Genomic DNA, 20792 nt, shown 5'->3' with positions numbered 1-20792 from the left:
TTCGTTACCGAGTTTAGTTAAGACGTAACTACATGTTTTCCTGTAAGCCTACCAATATAGACACCTGATCATGTTTTATAGTGAATCTATAATGTAGCCTATAGCCTACTGTTAGTGTTATCGATCAAAATTAATGTTGAAAAGTGTATATTGGCCAATGTGAAATGTATTAAACTAAAATATAATGCATATCATTATTAGGAATTGTACTGATGTATATTATCACTTGTTGTCTTTAATACGATACTTCTTTATTTTTTAGATTTTTTCTGCACGAATTTCCATGTATAGCGCCAGTAGTAGCCCGGGAGCCTGTTTCTGCTACAGGTCTATGATGAACACAGCTCCACCAAGTGACAGATGAAGGAATATGTCCATTTTACACAAAGCTATTCACTTGTGCAAGAAATTCACTCAAAAGTTTGAGTGACATGGGTTGGGTTGGCTATGGGTTGGACAGCTAGAAAAAGGAAAATTAATAATAATTATAAGATCTATCAGCTCAAATACACCCTTTAACTTTGAAGAAAGCGTGTGACCTTTCTTAGAATCTCAGGTTCTTCTTGTGCAGCAGCGTTTGTCTCTCCCATTGTAACACGTACACAGGGGTGTTAATCTAATTCACAGCCCTACAATTGTGATGTGTTTCATCCATACTAGTACTCAATACAGTATATTTCCTTGGGCTGTTCAGGGGAGATCATCGGTCTCATTAAAATATTGTCCCTTTCATATAAATGAGTTGTAAATGGGCTGATTCAATTTGCCATTTTCATTCACTCTCTCTTTGTGATTTTTCAGCCATGGTGTTCTGGAAACAGGTGGTGTTCGTAAACAATGTGACCGAGGAAGTGATTGACGGGCTGCTTGAGGATCTACAGCGAAGTGGAGCTCTCAGTGCAGAGGAGGCAGAGGAAGTGATGTCACTGAGGGACACGCGGGTACAGGCGGCCGGCCTCATACGCACTGTGTGCCTGAAAGGACAATCTGCAACAGAGGCATTGTTCTCCAGTCTCAATGTCCGGGACCATAAATTCCACCAAACATTTCTGTTTCATTCAATGCTAGGTAATGAATTTAATGTTGGCCTTCAGCATTATCCTGATGATTTATTTGAAGATGGAGTGACATAATTCATATTTAATCTTAGTGAACAAGAATGACAAATACAAAATAAATAAGACGAGTCTGTTCAATGACAGCCAAACAAGTGTCAAGAAATAAGAGGCCAGTCACTGATATATTCAAATCAATATTTCCACAACTTCCCACAGTTTTATAATTCAACAGCATATACACTCACCTAAAGGATTATTAGGAACACCTGTTCAATTTCTCATTAATGCAATTATCTAACCAACCAATCACATGGCAGTTGCTTCAATGCATTTAGGGGTGTGGTCCTGGTCAAGACAATCTCCTGAACTCCAAACTGAATGTCTGAATGGGAAAGAAAGGTGATTTAAGCAATTTTGAGCGTGGCATGGTTGTTGGTGCCAGACGGGCCGGTCTGAGTATTTCACAATCTGCTCAGTTACTGGGATTTTCACGCACAACCATTTCTAGGGTTTACAAAGAATGGTGTGAAAAGGGAAAAACATCCAGTATGCGGCAGTCCTGTGGGCAAAAATGCCTTGTTGATGCTAGAGGTCAGAGGAGAATGGGCCGACTGATTCAAGCTGATAGGAGAGCAACTTTGACTGAAATAACCACTCGTTACAACCGAGGTATGCAGCAAAGCATTTGTGAAGCCACAACACGTACAACCTTGAGGCGGATGGGCTACAACAGCAGAAGACCCCACCGGGTACCACTCATCTCCACTACAAATAGGAAAAAGAGGCTACAATTTGCACAAGCTCACCAAAATTGGACAGTTGAAGACTGGAAAAATGTTGCCTGGTCTAATGAGTCTCGATTTCTATTGAGACATTCAGATGGTAGAGTCGGAATTTGGCGTAAACAGAATGAGAACATGGATCCATCATGCCTTGTTACCACTGTGCAGGCTGGTGGTGGTGGTGTGGCGGGTGTTTTCTTGGCACACTTTAGGCCCCTTAGTGCCAATTGGGCATCGTTTAAATGCCACGGCCTACCTGAGCATTGTTTCTGACCATGTCCATCCCTTTATGACCACCATGTACCCATCTTCTGAGGGCTACTTCCAGCAGGATAATGCACCATGTCACAAAGGTCGAATCATTTCAAATTGGTTTCTTGAACATGACAATGAGTTCACTGTACTAAACTGGCCCCCACAGTCACCAGATCTCAACCCAATAGAGCATCTTTGGGATGTGGTGGAACGGGAGCTTCGTGCCCTGGATGTGCATCCCACAAATCTCCATCAACTGCAAGATGCTATCCTATCAATATGGGCCAACATTTCTAAAGAATGCTTTCAGCACCTTGTTGAATCAATGCCACGTAGAATTAAGGCAGTTCTGAAGGCGAAAGGGGGTCAAACACAGTATTAGTATGGTGTTCCTAATAATCCTTTAGGTGAGTGTATATACACTACCAGTCAAAAGTTTTATAACACCCCCATTTTTCCAGTTTGTATTGAAATTTAAGCAGTTCCAATCCAATGAATAACCTGAAATAGTACATAGGTAAGCAGAAAACTGCCAGAGGTAAAAAATAAATAAATTAGGTTACCAAAAACTGAAAAATAATGGATATTTCAGAGTTATATACTGTGTTACTACACCTTCTTAAGCATTATTTGGCAGTGTTATGCGCAGCTCCTGTACGTAGAAGTTACACTGTATTTATTCCTACAATGCGCATATCGTTTGAAACACATCCGATTTACAGTTTCCATGTCGCCCGCCATCATTCAGAGCCCGAGGGGGGGGGAGTCTCATTCAGACGGTCACAGATCACTTAGTTTCGATCGGATTTCTTTGCAGATAGGCTTGTTTTGTTCAGAACAATAATATTATTTGATGTTTTATCAAACACAGAGAAGTTTAGATCCAATTATGTAAAATCATTGTGGATTAGTACACTGTAAACAGTTTTCCATCTTGACATTTTGAGCTCTCTACGGGTATGTGTTGCTTCTACCAAAACATGGATGGTTTTGTTTTGATCAGTAGACTGTCTGGTTCCAGAATATGTCATGATTGTCAATATTTTCTCAGATTTTGTATTCCTACTCAGACCCCCATACCCCCCCATTTCAGAATGCAGGGGGGTATAAAAAACACATTTTTCACATCAGAGTCTCAGCTTTCATGGGATACCAAATACTTGGCAAACAACACAACAGTGAAGAGCACACATGGGATTAAATAGAAGCGCATGGATTTGTTGCACTTTTAACAATACCAGAGGGATTTGTCAGTTTAAGGGGTTACATTTTGTTAAACAAAACGATTCCATGATTTATTTTTTATCTCCAATTGTTTATTTGTTATATGCTTTAATTAAATCCATGGAGACATTAAACTGTGTAAACTTCAATAAAAAGTGGAAAATTTAGGCGTTCTAAAACTTTTGACCGGTAGTATATATATATATATATCATTAAAATCTATAAATGTTATCATGGAACACATTTTGGTCACAATGAGATACAACTTAGGAAAAGCTCCCGTCAGTTATCCTCTCCGCTCCCCTTCCTCCAGAGCTGCTCCTTCTCATCCCTCAGGATGAACTCAGGACAGCAGAGTCTCTGACCACTTTCCGGTGATTACTCAGACTGTACCTGTAACTTAGCTGTTATTCCCTTGTGGGGCTCAGATCTCCTGTTAAATTGCACTGTATGGCACAACTTGCTTTTGCATTGCTAGTACTCGTGTTGTTTATATTGTTTACCCCTATGTCCCCTTCCCCTTAGCTATTAACTATGACTTCACATTTTGTCTGCAATTATTAGCTCACAAATCTAGGATGTAGGACTTGTATTAACTGTATATTTCTCTTATGCACTTTTGAACTTGTAATTTGTACTATGCTTTGATATGTAATTCTAGACTGTATTGCACTTTTATAATGCTCTTATGTTTTGTAAGTCACCCTGGATAAGGGCATCTGCTAATAAATAAATAAATAATATAAATAATAATCAGCTTCTTGAAACTGGGACCAAATGGAATAAACTATATATTTTTTATTCAGAGGAAACAAAAATAATGGATTTTAGACATCACATTTGACATTTAATCATAATCATAGACATTCACACCAGCTGTGTATTTGCCACAGAAAAGTCCATGATAATAATGAGAATATTATCTCCTCTGCAGAGCCTCATTAGATAATGTATATATAGTTGACCTAATCTGTGAAATATCTTTCATTTTCAGATCAAGTATGCCTTATTGAGTAGCAAAAGGGGAACCTCCAGGTAAATGTGGTTTGTTTCTTTCTCTTACTGCCAAACTGAATGAATGAACACAACCAATTCATGATTGGTGGAGACATCCCCTTCATATTTTAAATTCTATTTTATTTAAATTGTATTTCAATTTGTAGATTAATCGTGACTTTATTAAAATAAGTATAACAGTCTTTAAGTGGCTGTGCCACACAGTAATACTTTAATAAAAACTAGGCAGACATATAACAACTCTGAACGGGAATGGTAAAAAATGTATATGTAAAATGTAAAAGACATGTATATTTGAAAAAACACCAAATAATTATATTCAGCAAACTGAATTATAAACGCTACACCAAACGGATGTTTCGCTCACAAATGATAAAACTACTCACATTGCCCTCGTCAGAAAAGCACTGCTGGCAAATGAAACATAAAACTTTTCCTTTGTCTTCAATGTTTCCTTACGAATCCAGTTTGACTCTAAAGCATAACTTATATTTGTTTCCATGATCAAACATAAAATCCAAATCTGAAAACTGATCACTGTGATCAATTATAGAAAATAATTTAAAATATATTCAATTTATTATTAGTTTTTGCTAGGGGCACCCCTAGCGCCTGGGGGCCCTAAGCAGTCACTTATGCCTAGAAACGGCTCTGGTAATGACTACTTCTTGTGGTCCATAAATTACACCCCCACCATGTCATGACTCAGAATTGTATGTTTCTGGTGACCATAGAGAAAACAGTAGGAGCTACAATACAAAGATACATAGAGCAATAATACAAAGAACTATTAACATAACTATTTGTGTAATTTTAAATATAAAAATCCAATCTAGTACAGATTTTCTTTAGTATGAATACACTGCTGAGATTTAATGTTGCCTGCCTAACTGAAGCTCTTCCCACTCTGGGAGCAGCTGCCTAGTTTCTACCCTGTGTGACTGTGCTGGTGAGATTTAAGGGTGCTTGCCTGACTGAATCTCTTCTCACACAGTGTGCAGCTGTATGGTTTCTCTCCCGTGTGAATGCGCTTGTGAGATTTAAGGTTTTCTGCCCGAGCAAAGCCCTTCCCACACTGGGAGCAGCTGTATGGTTTCTCTCCCGTGTGAATGCGCTTGTGAGATTTAAGGTTTGCTGCCAGAGCAAAGCCCTTCCCACACTGGGAGCAGCTGTATGGTTTCTCTCCTGTGTGAATGCGCTCGTGAGATTTAAGGTTTGCTGCCAGAGCAAAGCCCTTCCCACACTGGGAGCAACAGTATGGTTTCTCTCCTGTGTGAATGCGCTTGTGAGATTTAAGGTTTTCTGCCCGAGCAAAGCCCTTTCCACACTGGGGGCAGCTGTATGGTTTCTCTCCTGTGTGAATGCGCTCGTGAAATTTAAGGTGTGTTGCCTGAGTGAAGCTCTTTCCACACTGCGAGCAGCTGTACGGTTTTACACCCGTGTGAATCCGCTGGTGAGATTTAAGGCTGCCTGCCAGACCGAAACTCTTTCCACACTGGGAGCAGCTGTACGGTTTCACGCCCGTGTGAATCCACTGGTGATATTGAAGGCTGCCTGCCAGACGGAAGCACTTCCCACATTGGGAGCAGCTGTACGGTTTCTCTCCCGTGTGAATGCGTTGGTGTTCTTTAAGGTTTCCTGCCCGACTGAAACCTTTCCCACACAGTGTGCAGCTGTAGGGTTTCTCCCCCGTGTGAATGAGCTGGTGAGATTTAAGGGTATATGCGTAAGTGAAATTCTTCCCACACTGGGAGCAGATGTAGGGTCGGTCTCCTGTATGAATGCGCTGGTGAGATTTAAGGTGTCCAGCATTACTGAAGTTCTTCCCACACTGGGAGCAGCTGTAATTCTTCTCAGCTGTGTGAATGCGCTGGTGATGATAAAGGCTTGCTCTCCGACTGAAGCCCTTCCCACACAGGGAGCAGCTATACCGTTTCTCCCCCGTGTGAGCGAGGTAGTGACGTTTAAGGTGTCCTGCCTGAATGAAGCTCTTTCCACACTGCGAGCAGCTGTACGGTTTCACCCCCGTGTGAATCCGCTGGTGAGATTTAAGGTTGCCTGCCAGACGGAAGCTCTTTCCACACTGGGAGCAGCTGTATGGTTTCTCCCCCGTGTGAATGCGCTGGTGAGATATAAGGCTGCCTACCAGATGGAATTTCTTCCCACACTGGGAGCAGCTGTGGGATTTATCCCCCGTGTGAATGCGTTGGTGTTCTTTAAGGCCTCCTGTCCGTCTGAAACCTTTCCCACACAGTGTGCAGCTGTAGGGTTTCTCCGCCGTGTGAATGAGCTGGTGAGATTTAAGACTATCTGCGTAAGTGAAATTCTTGCCACACTGGGAGCAGATGTAGGGTCGCTCTCCTGTGTGAATTCGCTGGTGAGATTTAAGGTTTCCTGCCCGACTGAAAACTTTCCCACACAGTGTGCAGCTGTGGGGTTTCTCCCCCGTGTGAATCCGCTTGTGAGAATTAAGGCTTGCTGCTTGGGTGAAGCTCTTTCCACACTGGGAGCAGATGTAGGGTCGCTCTCCTGTGTGAATGCGCTGGTGAGATTTAAGGTCTCCTGCCCGACTGAAACCCTTTCCACACAGTGTGCAGCTGTATGGTTTCTCCCCTGTATGAATGCGCTGGTGAGATTTAAGGTGTCCTGCCCGACTGAAGCACTTCCCACACTGGGAGCAGCTGTAATTCCTCTCGCCTGTGTGAATACACTGGTGAGATCTAAGGCTCTCTACATGATGGAAACTCTTCTCACACTGGGAGCAGCTGTACGGGTTCTCCCCTGTGTGAATACGCTGGTGAGAATTAAGTGTTGATGATTGGGTGAAGCTCTTCCCACACTGGGAGCAGCTGTACGGTTTCTCTCCTGTGTGAGTGCGCTGGTGAATTTTCAGAATTCTTAAACGATCAAAGCTCTTCCCACACAGGCTGCAGCAGTGCACTCTTTTCCTTCTAGGAATGCATTTGTGTTTTTTTAAGTTTCCAAAGTACCTATACGTTTTCTCACACTGGGGGCAACGATGGCAGCCCTGATGTTTCCCAGTTGTGTTTGAGGGGGGAGAGTCAGAGCTGGAGGGTCCAGGATGCTGTCTGGACTGTGGAGATGGGCTCTCACCCCTCACTGCACTGTCACTGCCTCCACTGAGCCCCATCCTCAAGGCAAAAGAGTCAGAGTCACACAGTCCATCTACAGGAAGCTGCGGCTCCAGTTTACATAGGTCTCCTGTAATATTCTCTAGTTTAAGATTACAGGGTTCATCTTTCACAACCGTATGCATTTCCCACTCCAGTTCACTGTCCTCTGTCTTAATGTGAACAGACGCAACACTGGGCTCACACTGTGTACTGGTAGAGTCTGGCTCAGCACCAGCTGCACTGGGTCCACACTCAGATCCCAGTGCCCCGAGTCCCTGCGTTAAACCCACAGTCTGTGGCTCCGCCATGTGGGCAGACACCAGTCCACCGAGCTCCATTTCACTGTGTCTGCTTCCGTGCTGCTCAGACAGACTGTTTTTGTCTTCAGTAGCTGTGGGCTCTGTGTCCTGCCTCAGACTGGAGCCCCACTCCTGCTCACAGGGCTGCTGCTCAGTGGGAGCCCTTTTCCCAGAGTCAGGGAGAGCACTGGTCTCTAATGCTCCTGGGGGAGGACAAGACAGGAGAGCAGATCAGAATGGGGCATCCTAGCAGTTAATCATAGAAAATAAGTCACTGACATTTTACACATTCACATGCAAATTACATAAATAAAACCCCAATAGAGCTCTTAATAAATCATGCATAACAGATACAGTACATATTCAATTAAGAAAATAAAACCCAGTGATGCTGTGGCCATGTCGAGGGGAGGGAAAGCGCATAAAGAAGTCACCGGGCACCGATAACTGGGAATCCCGCCTTGCCAAAATTACAGTGGCTTTCAAGTGAACAGTCCAGGAAGCAAATGATGCCGATACTGCTGTGGTTTAGAGTTTTCTTAAGCAAGAGGTAACTGATATGGCTTCCACTTTGAATAAGCTCACGAGTTGTAATTAGTTCAGAAGGGGCATTTCAACTTCGGCCCCTCACCTTACTGCGCATGATCTTCTCATTTCCCACTTGTCAGTGAGGTCGCATTCTTGTAGCACAGATGTCAGCAGTTCTGAGCAGATCTGCAGAATTCCACCTAATCCCATTGGTGGAGAAGTGCAGATCTGCACACAGCTGCTGAAATCTGCACTACCAGAACGCGACCTGAGTTACTGCTATTTGGGGACTGTACAAATGTGATCAGGATGTTGATTCCTTATTAGAAAATAGGTTTTTCTTTGTTGTCATTTGAAGAAAATATTTAACTCCAATGATTAGATCTCCAATCAAGCGACAGATCTTTTGTTCACCCAAAGGAAAAATAAAAAAACGGCTTTTAATACGGAATGGTTTAAAAAAAGTTATTTGAAAATTGTGTTTTTGTTTTTTTTGGTTACAAGGAGAGAGACCAGGCAAACATAAAAGTATTTTAAAGGGACATCCAAAACAATCCAGATTGAGCTGTTGATTGCTTGTGTCAAGTGTACAGGGTGCTCTCAAAGTGCAATCGCTGCTGCGCAGACAGCTACAACGGACATGAATAAACAAAGTCAGCTATCGGTGAGTGTTATTTTCAATTAATTATTATACTGCTGCAGTACTAGCTATAGACAAATCTGAGGAGCATGCTGTATTACAATTGTGGAGATATTTGTTTTTGACATTTATTTGTATTCTATGCTATGGCTTACTCGTATTGGTATTTTTGTGTCATGAAGTTGTGATAATTGTTGTTTATAGCATTGCAGCTTAATTACTTAGAATGTACAGTGCATCCGGAAAGTATTCACAGCACTTAAATTTTCCACATTTTGTTATGTTACAGCCTTATTCCAAAATGAATTAAATTCATTATTTTCCTCAAAATACAATACCCCATAATGACAACGTGAAAGAAGTTTGTTTGAAATCTTTGCAAATTTATTAAAAATAAAAAACAAGAAGCACATGTACATACATTTGTTTCTCATGGACTGAGAGTCCTTCAATTGCCTTTTGGCTAACTCCAGGCAGGCTGTTATGTGCCTTTTACTGAGGAGTGGCTTCCGTCTGGCCACTCTACCATACAGGCCAGATTGGTGGAGTGCTGCAGAGATGGTTGTTCATCTGGAAGGTTCTCCTCTCTCCACAGAGACACACTGGAGCTCTGTCAGAGTGACCATCAGGTTCTTGGTCACCTCCCTAAGGCTCTTCTCCCCTGATCGCTCAGTTTAGCTGGGTGGGCAGCTCTAGGAAGAGTCCTGGTGGTTCCAAACTTCTTCCATTTACAGATGATGGAGGTCACTGTGCTCATTGGGACCTTCAATGCTGCAGAATTTTTTCTGTACCCTTCCCCAGATCTGTGCCTCGATACAATCCTGTCTCGGAGGTGTACAGACAATTCCTTGGACTTCATGGCTTGGTTTGTGCTCTGACGTGCACTGTTAACTGTGGGACCTTATATAGACAGGTGTGTGCCTTTCCAAATCATGTCCAATCAACTGAATTTACCACAGGTGGACTCCAATCAAGTTGTAGAAACATCTCAAGGATGATCAGTGGAAACAGGATGCACCTGAGCTCAATTTTGAGTGTCAGGGCAAAGGCTGTGAATACTTATGTGCTTTTTTTGTTTTTTATTTTTAATAAATTTGCAAAGATTTCAAACAAACTTCTTTCACGTTGTCATTATGGGGTATTGTTTGTAGAACTTTGAGGAAAATAATTAATTTAATCAATTTTGGAATAAGGCTGTAACATATCAAAATGTGGAAAAAGTGAAGCACTGTGAATACTTTCCAGATGCACTGTAAATCTACCATATGTATTATTTTCATATTATATATATACACACACATACACACATACATATACACAAGGTGCCTCAGCACAATTTACAATTGATTTTTTTTTACGATAACGTAACAGTTTGAATTTCTTAAAAAAATTAAAAACTGGCAAATAACAATTTATTTGCATTTATTGTTTAACTTATGCTGCTTTCTCATTATTACTATTGCACAAATATGTCAGTAACTCAAAAAATGAACTGTATCCTTGACCTACCGCTATGGCATAGTGACCTTTCAAACTTCTTAAAGGTTTTTGCAGGACTGTAACGACTGGAGTGCAAATATACATTGTCACACGTGTTCATCGGTCTTTTCGTGCCCCACCAGTTCATAAACCCACCGGCCGCCACTGATATCATGGCCTATGCAAGCAGGGGAAGGGGAGCGATTCATCAAACATTTAATGTGCAAAGAAGGACCGTTTTCTGTCCTAGTTTAACAACACGTTGAAAAGGTCCTGACACAGACAAAACACAAACAGAAAATGGGGGTGTAAAGTATCTTAGGAGGACTTTATATGGCAATCACTAGGCAGTGCTAGTAAGGACCATGGTTTAGTTCACTATGCTGTAGGCGGAAGTAGACTGAAGAGACCCTGTGCGTAGGTGTATAGTAAGCTCCGGTAATGTCGGCTAGTGTGTATTAATAAGTTGCAATAAATATAGTCCTAAGACATCCATCGTGGTTTCTCCTTCTTATACCCAAAACACCACAGGGTGCAATGCATTTCAATGGTAGCCCACACAGCAAATGACTTTATTAAGGCTGCTACATAATTATGGAGAATAATTTGTGACAACATTTTAAAATAAAGACAAATATAATATGAAATACATAAATTACAAAATGAATACATATACACTCACCTAAAGGATTATTAGGAACACCTGTTCAATTTCTCATTAATGCAATTATCTAACCAACCAATCACATGGCAGTTGCTTCAATGCATTCAGGGGTGTGGTCCTGGTCAAGACAATCTCCTGAACTCCAAACTGAATGTCTGAATGGGAAAGAAAGGTGATTTAAGCAATTTTGAGCGTGGCATGGTTGTTGGTGCCAGACGGGCCGGTCTGAGTATTTCACAATCTGCTCAGTTACTGGGATTTTCACGCACAACCATTTCTAGGGTTTACAAAGAATGGTGTGAAAAGGGAAAAACATCCAGTATGCGGCAGTCCTGTGGGCGAAAATGCCTTGTTGATGCTAGAGGTCAGAGGAGAATGGGCCGACTGATTCAAGCTGATAGAAGAGCAACTTTGACTGAAATAACCACTCGTTACAACCGAGGTATGCAGCAAAACATTTGTGAAGCCACAACACGTACAACCTTGAGGTGGATGGGCTACAACAGCAGAAGACCCCACCGGGTACCACTCATCTCCACTACAAATAGGAAAAAGAGGCTACAATTTGCACAAGCTCACCAAAATTGGACAGTTGAAGACTAGAAAAATGTTGCCTGGTCTGATGAGTCTCGATTTCTGTTGAGACATTCAGATGGTAGAGTCAGAATTTGGCGTAAACAGAATGAGAACATGGATCCATCATGCCTTGTTACCACTGTGCAGGCTGGTGGTGGTGTAATGGTGTGGAGGATGTTTTCTTGGCACACTTTAGGCCCCTTAGTGCCAATTGGGCATCGTTTAAATGCCACGGCCTACCTGAGCATTGTTTCTGACCATGTCCATCCCTTTATGACCACCATGTACCCATCCTCTGATGGCTACTTTCAGCACCTTGTTGAATCAATGCCACGTAGAATTAAGGCAGTTCTGAAGGCGAAGGGGGGTCAAACACAGTATTAGTATGGTGTTCCTAATAATCCTTTAGGTGAGTGTACATTTCCCTTTATATTTATCTATTTATTTATACTTATTTATTTTGTACTTGATTTATTTATTTGGAACAAAGTATCATCCATATACAACAGCATGATCAAGGTCCGCAAAGGCAAATCCGCAAAACATGGTTCTTGCCCTTTTCTCATAGACAAATTCAAGACTTTTTCCAGACTTCTTCCAAACTGCTATTTAAGATTTCAAGGCAAATCTGTAACCACTTTCTGTGTTAAAGTTTATAGTGTATTTTGACAAATAGTGATATTCTAATCAATAAATAAAAAAACTAATGTGCAAAGAATAAATTAACATATTTAATTAAACATTCAATATTGTGTATGCCTTTCCCATCCTACAACATTGCAAGGAGAAAATATACCAGTTTAGCAGTCATTTCTCACATTTACAAAGGTCAGAGAGAAGATCGCTATCTTAACTGATCATTGGTAAAAACACACTATCCGATCCACTTGAAAACAATATTAGATTAAGATTCTCCAGTAACGTTAAATAAAAGACTTATTGAAATTACATACCCGGACTTCTACCATTATTTGATTGGGGTAAAGTACAAAGCATTTGTGGTAAAGTATTTGTACATAGTCTGGGGCGTTTAAAGGATTTTGGAAATGGGGGGCCACAAGGGTGACATAATTGTTACAGAGGGGCCAACATCTGCTAGGGGGGGGGGTCCGGGGGCATGCTCCCCTGGGCAGATGTTTTTGTAAAATGGCTGATTGGAAGGAATGGGTACACCCAAAATCACTGGAATGCATCTTTAATCCTGTACATTAAGAATACCTATTAACCCATTAGCTAAATGTACTGCTCCACTGATACTTAGTTATGGTAACCCTAGCTAGCTCTGGTTATCTCACCTGAGCTTTAAATAAAGAGGACACTCCGAAAGGTGGGGGATTAGAGGTGTAAACAAAGTGTTATGATCTCAAAAAAATATTGAAATGCAAAGAAATGCAATGTATTAATGTCTGAACAAAAAGTTATGAGTGTAACATTCAATCTTTGGACCCTTATGTAACATTGTATACAGTGCAAATATATAAAAATAGGTCAAATAAAAAATGTATTTGTTCAACAACTGGTTGTATGACCAAAGGTGCAAAACTGCTTTACCAAGAAAAAAAAACACAAAAACACTGTGTTAAAACATAACTTGTAACAATCGATAACATCGACACAGGAAACGGACTATGAATTATACAAAAATGTTTGAATGACTGGGGGCCACTCATATTTCACTAGGGGCCAGTGGCCCTCTGGTTCAGCCCCTGGCTCTTCCTGTACATACTGGTCTGAAGACAGGGCTGTTTGTGTTGCATACGCAGGAGTCGGGGCAAGTCAAGCTGCTCGTAATTCGTAGTGTGCTGGGTTGTGGTTAATTATTATTATTATTGTTGTTATTTCTTGGCAGACGCCCTTATCCAGGGAGACTTAAGTGCAACATAAGTGCAAAACAAAGTGCTAAAATACAGTTCGGTAATGGCATCAATCATTACAAATTAAATTTACATAAAACATAGCAATTCAAAATATAATGCATTTTACAACTTCCAATTTACAATTTACACAGGCAAGTACAGTAAGTGAGGTCCTACATCCTAGATGGTGAAAGCTAAGTGCTGTCAAGATGTAGGGTCACAGACAAGGCTACAGGAAAGGGAGCAAGGAGGAAAACAATCAAGAACGCGAGAAGCATAATAAAACTGTGAAGTGCTATCTAGCAGGGATAGAGGACTAATATTACAAGTAGTACTGTCGGAAAAGATGAGTCTTCAGTAAGCGCCAGAATGAGGTCAAGGACTCTGCTGTTTTGACTTCGGTGGGCAGGTCGTTCCACCATTTAGGGGCCAGGGATAAGAAGGAGCGGCTCTGGAGGAAGGAGAGTGGAGAGGAGGCAGAGTTAGTCTTCTAACGTATGGAGAGACGACTGTCTGAAGGTAGCTTGGTGCAGTGTGGTCAAGACAGCGGTAGGTGAGGGTCAAAGTCCTGAACTGAATACTTAGCCAGTGGAGGGAGCGGAGCAGTGGAGGCGTGTGCGAATCGTGGCAGAGAGAATACCAGACGAGCCGCAGAGTTCTGGATGAGCTGGAGCGGCGGGTAGTGGATGCAGGCAGGCCGGCCAGGAGGGAGTTGCAGTAGTCCAGGCGGGAGAGGACCAGTGACTGGACGAGCAGCTGAGTCGAGTAGTCGGTGAGGAAGGGACGGATCCGGCGTATTTTGCTCAGGAAGAATCTGTAGGTGCGTGTCAGCGTGGTGATGTGCTGGGTGTAGGAGAGCACAGGATCAACAGCCGACGTTGGCCCAATGCTGCTGTGCTATCTGGGTTTGTGCCATTTCAGGTTATTCACTGGACTTAAACAGCTTAAATACAAAAATAAAAAAATTGGGAAATGTGGGTGTTCCAAAACTTTTGACGTGTAGTGTATATGAAGAAAAAGAAATGCAATGCGCTGTTTGTTTTGGTGGTGAACCTGCATTCATCAGGCCATTTGCAGGTTGAAAGTTGTTTTACCCACAAAAATATTTAACTCAAAAATACAATTAATCATAAACATTGCTAACATTTTTTAAATTGAGTTGTTATAATGTCATGTCCGTCAAATATTATGTGAATCTAGATACACTAACGAACTGCATTGTGATCAGCTTTTTTAAAGTGCATATTCCTGACCTGACGTGTTCCTGGTTTTTTATTTTAATTTTTTTTTACAGTAGGTATGTTTGAAACTAGAGATGTGCCGATCCGATAATCTGTATCGGTATCAGTCCGATACAGGCCAAAAACACTGGATCAGATATCGGAAATAATAGATGTTGTAATCTGATACGATCCACCGACAAATCTATCTTGAACCTTCGCCTTAAAAGGGAAACTCCACTGAAAATCCATATTTTCCCAGGTTATTCTATAAGTAGAAACATTCTGTGGAGTGAGTTTTTCATATCCAGTTTATTCTATGAACCAGAAATCAGAGATTGAGAAATATACCGTGACAGCACCAGAGTTAGGACCCCGGTGACGCTTTCCTGAGAGTCAAAGGGGAAATCAGAAAATTCACGAAAATCATTAAAAAATTACATTTTATGCACGTTCGACTGGACCCATCACCCTATTTTTCCGGAAAACCATCGGTTTGTAGTCATAAAAAGTGTATTTCACCAACCAGAACTGTCGCTATTATTGAACATGATTATTTTATTCCAGGTACCGCCGTGTGGCTCCAGCGCAGTGCAAACTGCGTATGCGTGTTCTCCACGAGACTGCACTTAGTTGGAGGCACACATCAACCGCCCCCGAATAAAATAATCATGTCAAATAATAGCGACGTATATATATTTTTTGCCCTCAGGAAACCTCAGTCACATAGAGGGCATAACAGTCACATTAGAGCAAGGTTCCTGCAGGTTAAGGATGTGGAAAACACCCTTCTGCAAAACTAGCATTGACAAAAAAGGGAACAGGAGCAACAAACACATTCATATTATTAAGCTGCATACACACAGCCAGCTATTGCCATTTATATTGTATTCACTGCAGCTCGAGCGCACAGGTATGTTACCAAACGTAGAGCGGTAGTCTATATGTTGAGTGTGTTTGGAAATGTGGAAAAGTAAATCGTTTAGTTAAGTAGATTGTATAAATTAGTTACATAGATAGTCCAATACATTTTGTATTACGCTGTTATGACCGGAAAACATTGCAACAAGGATGCTAAGAGTTATCTTTTACCGGAAATGCTTTTATTTTTAGATATATATATATTGAGGTTTGAGTTATTTATATTGTCATCTTTTAATCCAGTGTATGACACTAGAATTATATATATATTGTGTTAACTAAATGTTGCAATTTGAATTTTGCACAGTTTTCAGTGATATTTCAGTATTCATTTTGAATGTTTAAATGCTGCTTAAATATATTTTTTTAATTTAAAAGAGTTTCACTAAATAAAAGGAAGCAGCATTATTGCATAAGTCATGTTGTTGTGGGCTTTGCATTTTTTCCTTTAGGGAAATAGAGAATTTGTTTCACATTGCATCCATACATATGGCATATTAACAGCTTAGTAGTAAAAAAAAAAAAATATTGGATCGGTATCGGCAGATAGTCAAGGTATCGGTATCGGAAAATAAAAAGTGGTATCGAGCTATCCCTATTTGAAACTACTATTTCAACTTCATATTGTTACAGTTATATCATAACAAATAGGGCGCATGATGTACAGTTTGAAGAAGAGACGGAATTCACAGAATCCCAATAATGTGCAAAACAATTGAACAGGAAAATTGGTTTCACTAAGGGGCAGTTCCACATTTCTCCAAACATAGAGACGACTATTTTATTACACACACCTCTCCGAAAGTGTACAACTAAATGTTGATCTATTGTCTACTAGATTTTATTTATATATAAAAAGACCAATTTAATATCTAAACATAGCCCGATTACACAAGTATATAGGAAAATATACAGTAAACAAAATATAAGTCCTACATCCAAGATTGTAATAGTTACGATAGCCTTGTAAACTGCAGACAAGCTGTGAAGTGGAAAATCAAAATAACCAACACGAGTACTAGTATTGTAAAAGCAAGAAGTATGAGGAAAACGTTATACAAGTGAAATTTTACACGAGCGCTGAGCCACAAAGGGGAATAAACTACTATTATTAGACTAATAGACTGCCTGGCATGTCAGTATGACATATTTTAATGATCACCCTGCACGACTGTTAAGCAGCCAATATCACGTTACATTGCAAATGAAGCTCATATTGCTGCAGTGGCTCAGATCTAATACTAGATCAATATCCATTATAGATGTTGTCTGCAATGAACGGGTTCAACAGAGTAGGGTTGGCAGTGCTCTGGGCTTGCTTGCTCCGGAGCAGCTCCGGTGCAGCTCCACACTGCTGCTCCAGCTCCGGCTGCTTTTAACCACAAAAACCACAAAAAACAGTGCAAACTAGGATGCGATCATTATTTATAACGTTTCCTTTTTTACTTCTTTTATGTAAATAACTGTTTAACAAAACCAATATATTAATAACAAACATCTGTTTAATTGTAAAGATGTCTGTGGCAATTAGGGTTGCCAGCAGGCCAGTATTTTAGCGGACTGTCTGGTATTTGTACACTACATGGCCAACAGTATGTGGAAACCCCTTCTAATTAGTGTATTTGGCATGTGGGAGACTCTGAGACCAAGTAGAGGAAGATTCTATGGTCTGATGAGACCAAAATAGGGCTTTCTGTCCTCAACGCTAAGCACTACATTTGGTGCAAGCCTAACAGCGCACATCATCCTGAGAACACCATCCCTACCGTGAAGCATGGTGGTGGCAGCATTGCTGCATCCACTTTGCGTAAAGTACAGATAAATCCTGGAAGAAAACCTGCTGCAAGAGACCCGGGACTTGGGAGAAGATTAATCTTCCAGCAGGACAATGACCACAAACATACAGCCAAAGTAGGGCTGTGCGATATGACGATATATATCATATGACGATAGAAAAACGTCTTTCGTTTCATATTATGCTCTATCATTTATATCGTGGTGTTGCAAATCCCACTCTTTACGGCAATATTTTTCGTCATTAGGACGCTTTGCGTTCTTCACGGTTCTTCCACACGTGCCGGATACAGGTAGAAATGTGCATCAGAAACACAAACAGACATGAGGAGAGAGACCTGACCTGACCTGACCTCAGTGGTCGGCCACACAAGCTCACAGAACAGGACTGTTGAGTGCTGCAGTACATAGCGCATAAAAATAGTCTTTCCTTGTTTGCAACAATCACTTCAGAGTGCCAAACTGCCTTTGGAAGCAACGTCAGCAGAAGAACTGTTTGTCGGGAGCTTAAGAAAATTAATTAGTTTCCATGGCCGAGCAGCCGCACAAGCCTAAGATCTCCATGTGCAATGCCAGGCGTCGGCTGAAGTAGAGTAAAGCCCGCCGCCATTTGACCTGGTAGCAGGGGAAATGCGATCTTTGGAGCGATGAATCATGCTTCACCATCTGGCAGTCCGACAGACTAATCTTTGTTTGGCAGATGCCAGGAGAACGCTACCTGCACGAATGCATAGACCAACTGTAAAGACTGGAGGAGGAATAACGGTCTCAGGGCTAGGCCCCTTAGTCCCACTGAAGGGAAATCTTAATGCTACAGCCTACAATGACATTCTAGGTGATTTTGCATTTGTGGAAACAGTTTGGGGAAGGCCCTTTCCTGTTTCAACATGACAACCCGTGCACAAAGTTAGGTCCATACAGCAATAGTTTGTTGAGATTGGTGTGGAAGAACTTGACTGGCCTGCACAGAGCCCTGACCTCAACCCCATCCCACCTTTGGGAGGAATGGAAAAGCCAACTGTGAGTCAGGCCTGATCGTCCAACATCAGTGCCCAACCTCACTAATGCTCTTGTGGCTGAAATCCCCTCAACAATGTTCCAACATCTAGTGGAAAGCCTACCCAGAAGAGTGGAGGCTGTTATTGCATCAAAGTGGAGACCAACTCCATATTAATGACCATGATTTTGGAATGAGATGTTTGACGAGCAGGTGTCCACATACTTTTGGCCATGTAGTGTATGTACTTTGACCCTCTGTCCAGTATTTTTGGAAGATCTCTGGTTATTTTAAGTACTGTAATCTATTGAATATATCATTAAAAATGTTATCTGTGTACAATGTGCCCTCAACACCCCCCTCCATCGTCATCTAATTGCCAGCATCCCTCCTAGGTTGGCATTTCACAACCCACCCCCAAGCAGGGGTCTGGTATTTTCGTATTTCAAAATTGGCCTTTTGGACAAACTAGTTGGGACATTTCAGATCACAGATGGCTATAAAATTAGGTTCATTTAGGCAAATTAAGAATTTGGTTGGAATACAACATTTTGGAAATACTTAAAACTTTAGAGTGAAAATGGACTTTACTTCTTTTGCAAGTGGTTTATGAGAGACATGCCCTGAGATTATAGAATCACTTCTTGAACAGAGTGAGAAAGTGAAGGTGTCACATAATTACAGTTAATAAAAAATAACGTATTATGTACTAATAGCTGGAGTGAGAACTGATCTTATTTTATAACCCCTAACTCACAACTATACCTATGAAGTTACATATTTTTATAATTTAAGAAAACTGGACTTAATATCTGGGTGAGTTTAATGAAGGGGAAAGGAGTGGAGCAGCTCCATGAACTCAGCTCCGGCTGCAGAGCACAACTAACAAAAACTGTCCGGGTCCTGGAGCCGGTGCACGTCCCCCGCCCCAAACCCCAAAATACTGCATGGCATGTCTCTTAATACGAGCGGACATATCGTGCGGATGCGCATTTTCAGCCCTGATGAGAAGCCGCACAGATGCGTCACAGAATAAGATCCAGCCCATCGCGTCTGCGCATCGCGTCTCTTTAACCAGCGGACATGAACACAATGAACAAGTTACCTAGGGCAGCTCCCGGGGTCTCTCCTCCTCCGTGTCCGCCGCTTCTCAAACTCCGCTTCGCCGCCCGCAGCTCCCGCAGCCTCCAGCGCAGCCTCTCGGTCTCTCGCCGCCTTCGGCTCATCTCCTCTCGGTGCTCCGCCAGCGTCTCTGCCAGCGCCTTCCGCGCCGCACACTGAGCGGCTCTCATCAGCTCGGCCAGAGCCGAGGACAGGCGCTGTGTGAAGCGCTGGGACAGAGACATGCTGCTCGGGCTGCTGGGCGGCTCAGTGTCTTTCTCCGGGTCTCTGGTCAATGGCAGCGCACTCGCAGTCAGTACGGGGCTCTGTACGCAGCTGCGCACTTGCTAGGACGGTACTGTCTGATCCGCAGCGGCGGACTGAAGTTAGTAGCCATTGTAAGGAGAAAGGGGCGGCGCGGAGCTGCAGACGAGCCGATGCGGCTGTAGTTCCGCTGTTGGATACAATAGTTCCCGGTCGTACAAAACTTCCCGGCCCAATTTCCGCAATGTTGCACATGCGCATTTTTAAACACGAAAACTCATCTGAGCAAACTTCATTTCCCAGCGGCCACTGCGCATTGACCACGAATACTTTGGAAAACTGCAAGGAAACTGCCAGGAAACTTACGTTTTAAAGTAGAATAATGATTTCCCAGCGATATGGTGGATGCTGATTATTAAATAAGATATACTATGAGTATTTGTAAAACGAATACACGTTGATGTTAGATTATTTATTTAACGGGTTTGTTTTTTATACTCCAATTTAAATTTTAAAATTATATGTGGTGTATATGATGTGTAAAAGAATGATATTTGTTGAGGTTTTGTCAATGCAATCAAATACAATGTGACCTTATTAATACATTACAGACTCTACCCATACTTCCCACATGCCTGTCTGCAGCCATTATACACTCACCTAAAGGATTATTAGGAACACCATACTAATACTGTGTTTGACCCCCTTTCGCCTTCAGAACTGCCTTAATTCTACGTGGCATTGATTCAACAAGGTGCTGAAAGCATTCTTTAGAAATGTTGGCCCATATTGATAGGATAGCATCTTGCAGTTGATGGAGATTTGTGGGATGCACATCCAGGGCATGAAGCTCCCGTTCCACCACATCCCAAAGATGCTCTATTGGGTTGAGATCTGGTGACTGTGGGGGCCAGTTTAGTACAGTGAACTCATTGTCATGTTCAAGAAACCAATTTGAAATGATTCGACCTTTGTGACATGGT

The 20792-nt window shown here is 41.8% G+C and overlaps 1 protein-coding gene across 1 annotated transcript; it reads right to left on the bottom strand.

Moving 5' to 3' along the window:
• Positions 1-4097: 4097 nt before the first annotated feature.
• LOC136768493 (zinc finger protein 585A-like) lies at positions 4098-19993 on the bottom strand. Its single transcript, XM_066722725.1, has 2 exons — positions 19550-19993; positions 4098-7972 (listed from the first exon to the last, which is right to left on the bottom strand). The coding sequence occupies exons 1-2, from the start codon at positions 19788-19790 to the stop codon at positions 5265-5267; spliced, it is 2949 nt and encodes a 982-aa protein (XP_066578822.1). The 5' UTR covers positions 19791-19993; the 3' UTR covers positions 4098-5264.
• Between the last annotated feature and the right edge of the window lie 799 nt (positions 19994-20792).

The sequence above is a fragment of the Amia ocellicauda genome, chromosome 14, assembly GCF_036373705.1.
Source record: "Amia ocellicauda isolate fAmiCal2 chromosome 14, fAmiCal2.hap1, whole genome shotgun sequence".
Classification (NCBI taxonomy): Eukaryota; Metazoa; Chordata; class Actinopteri; order Amiiformes; family Amiidae; genus Amia; species Amia ocellicauda.
Note: the sequence above shows the minus strand (reverse complement) of the source record. Positions and strands in the feature narration are given on the sequence as shown.

Coding starts and splice junctions, on each gene's coding strand:
- LOC136768493 (XM_066722725.1), bottom strand. CDS start 19,790: ATGTCTCTGTCCCAGCGCTTCACACAGCGCCTGTCCTCGGCTCTGGCC. Junction 7,973..19,549: donor GACCCCGGGAGCTGCCCTAG/GTAACTTGTTCA, acceptor GTCCTCCCCCAG/GAGCATTAGAGACCAGTGCT.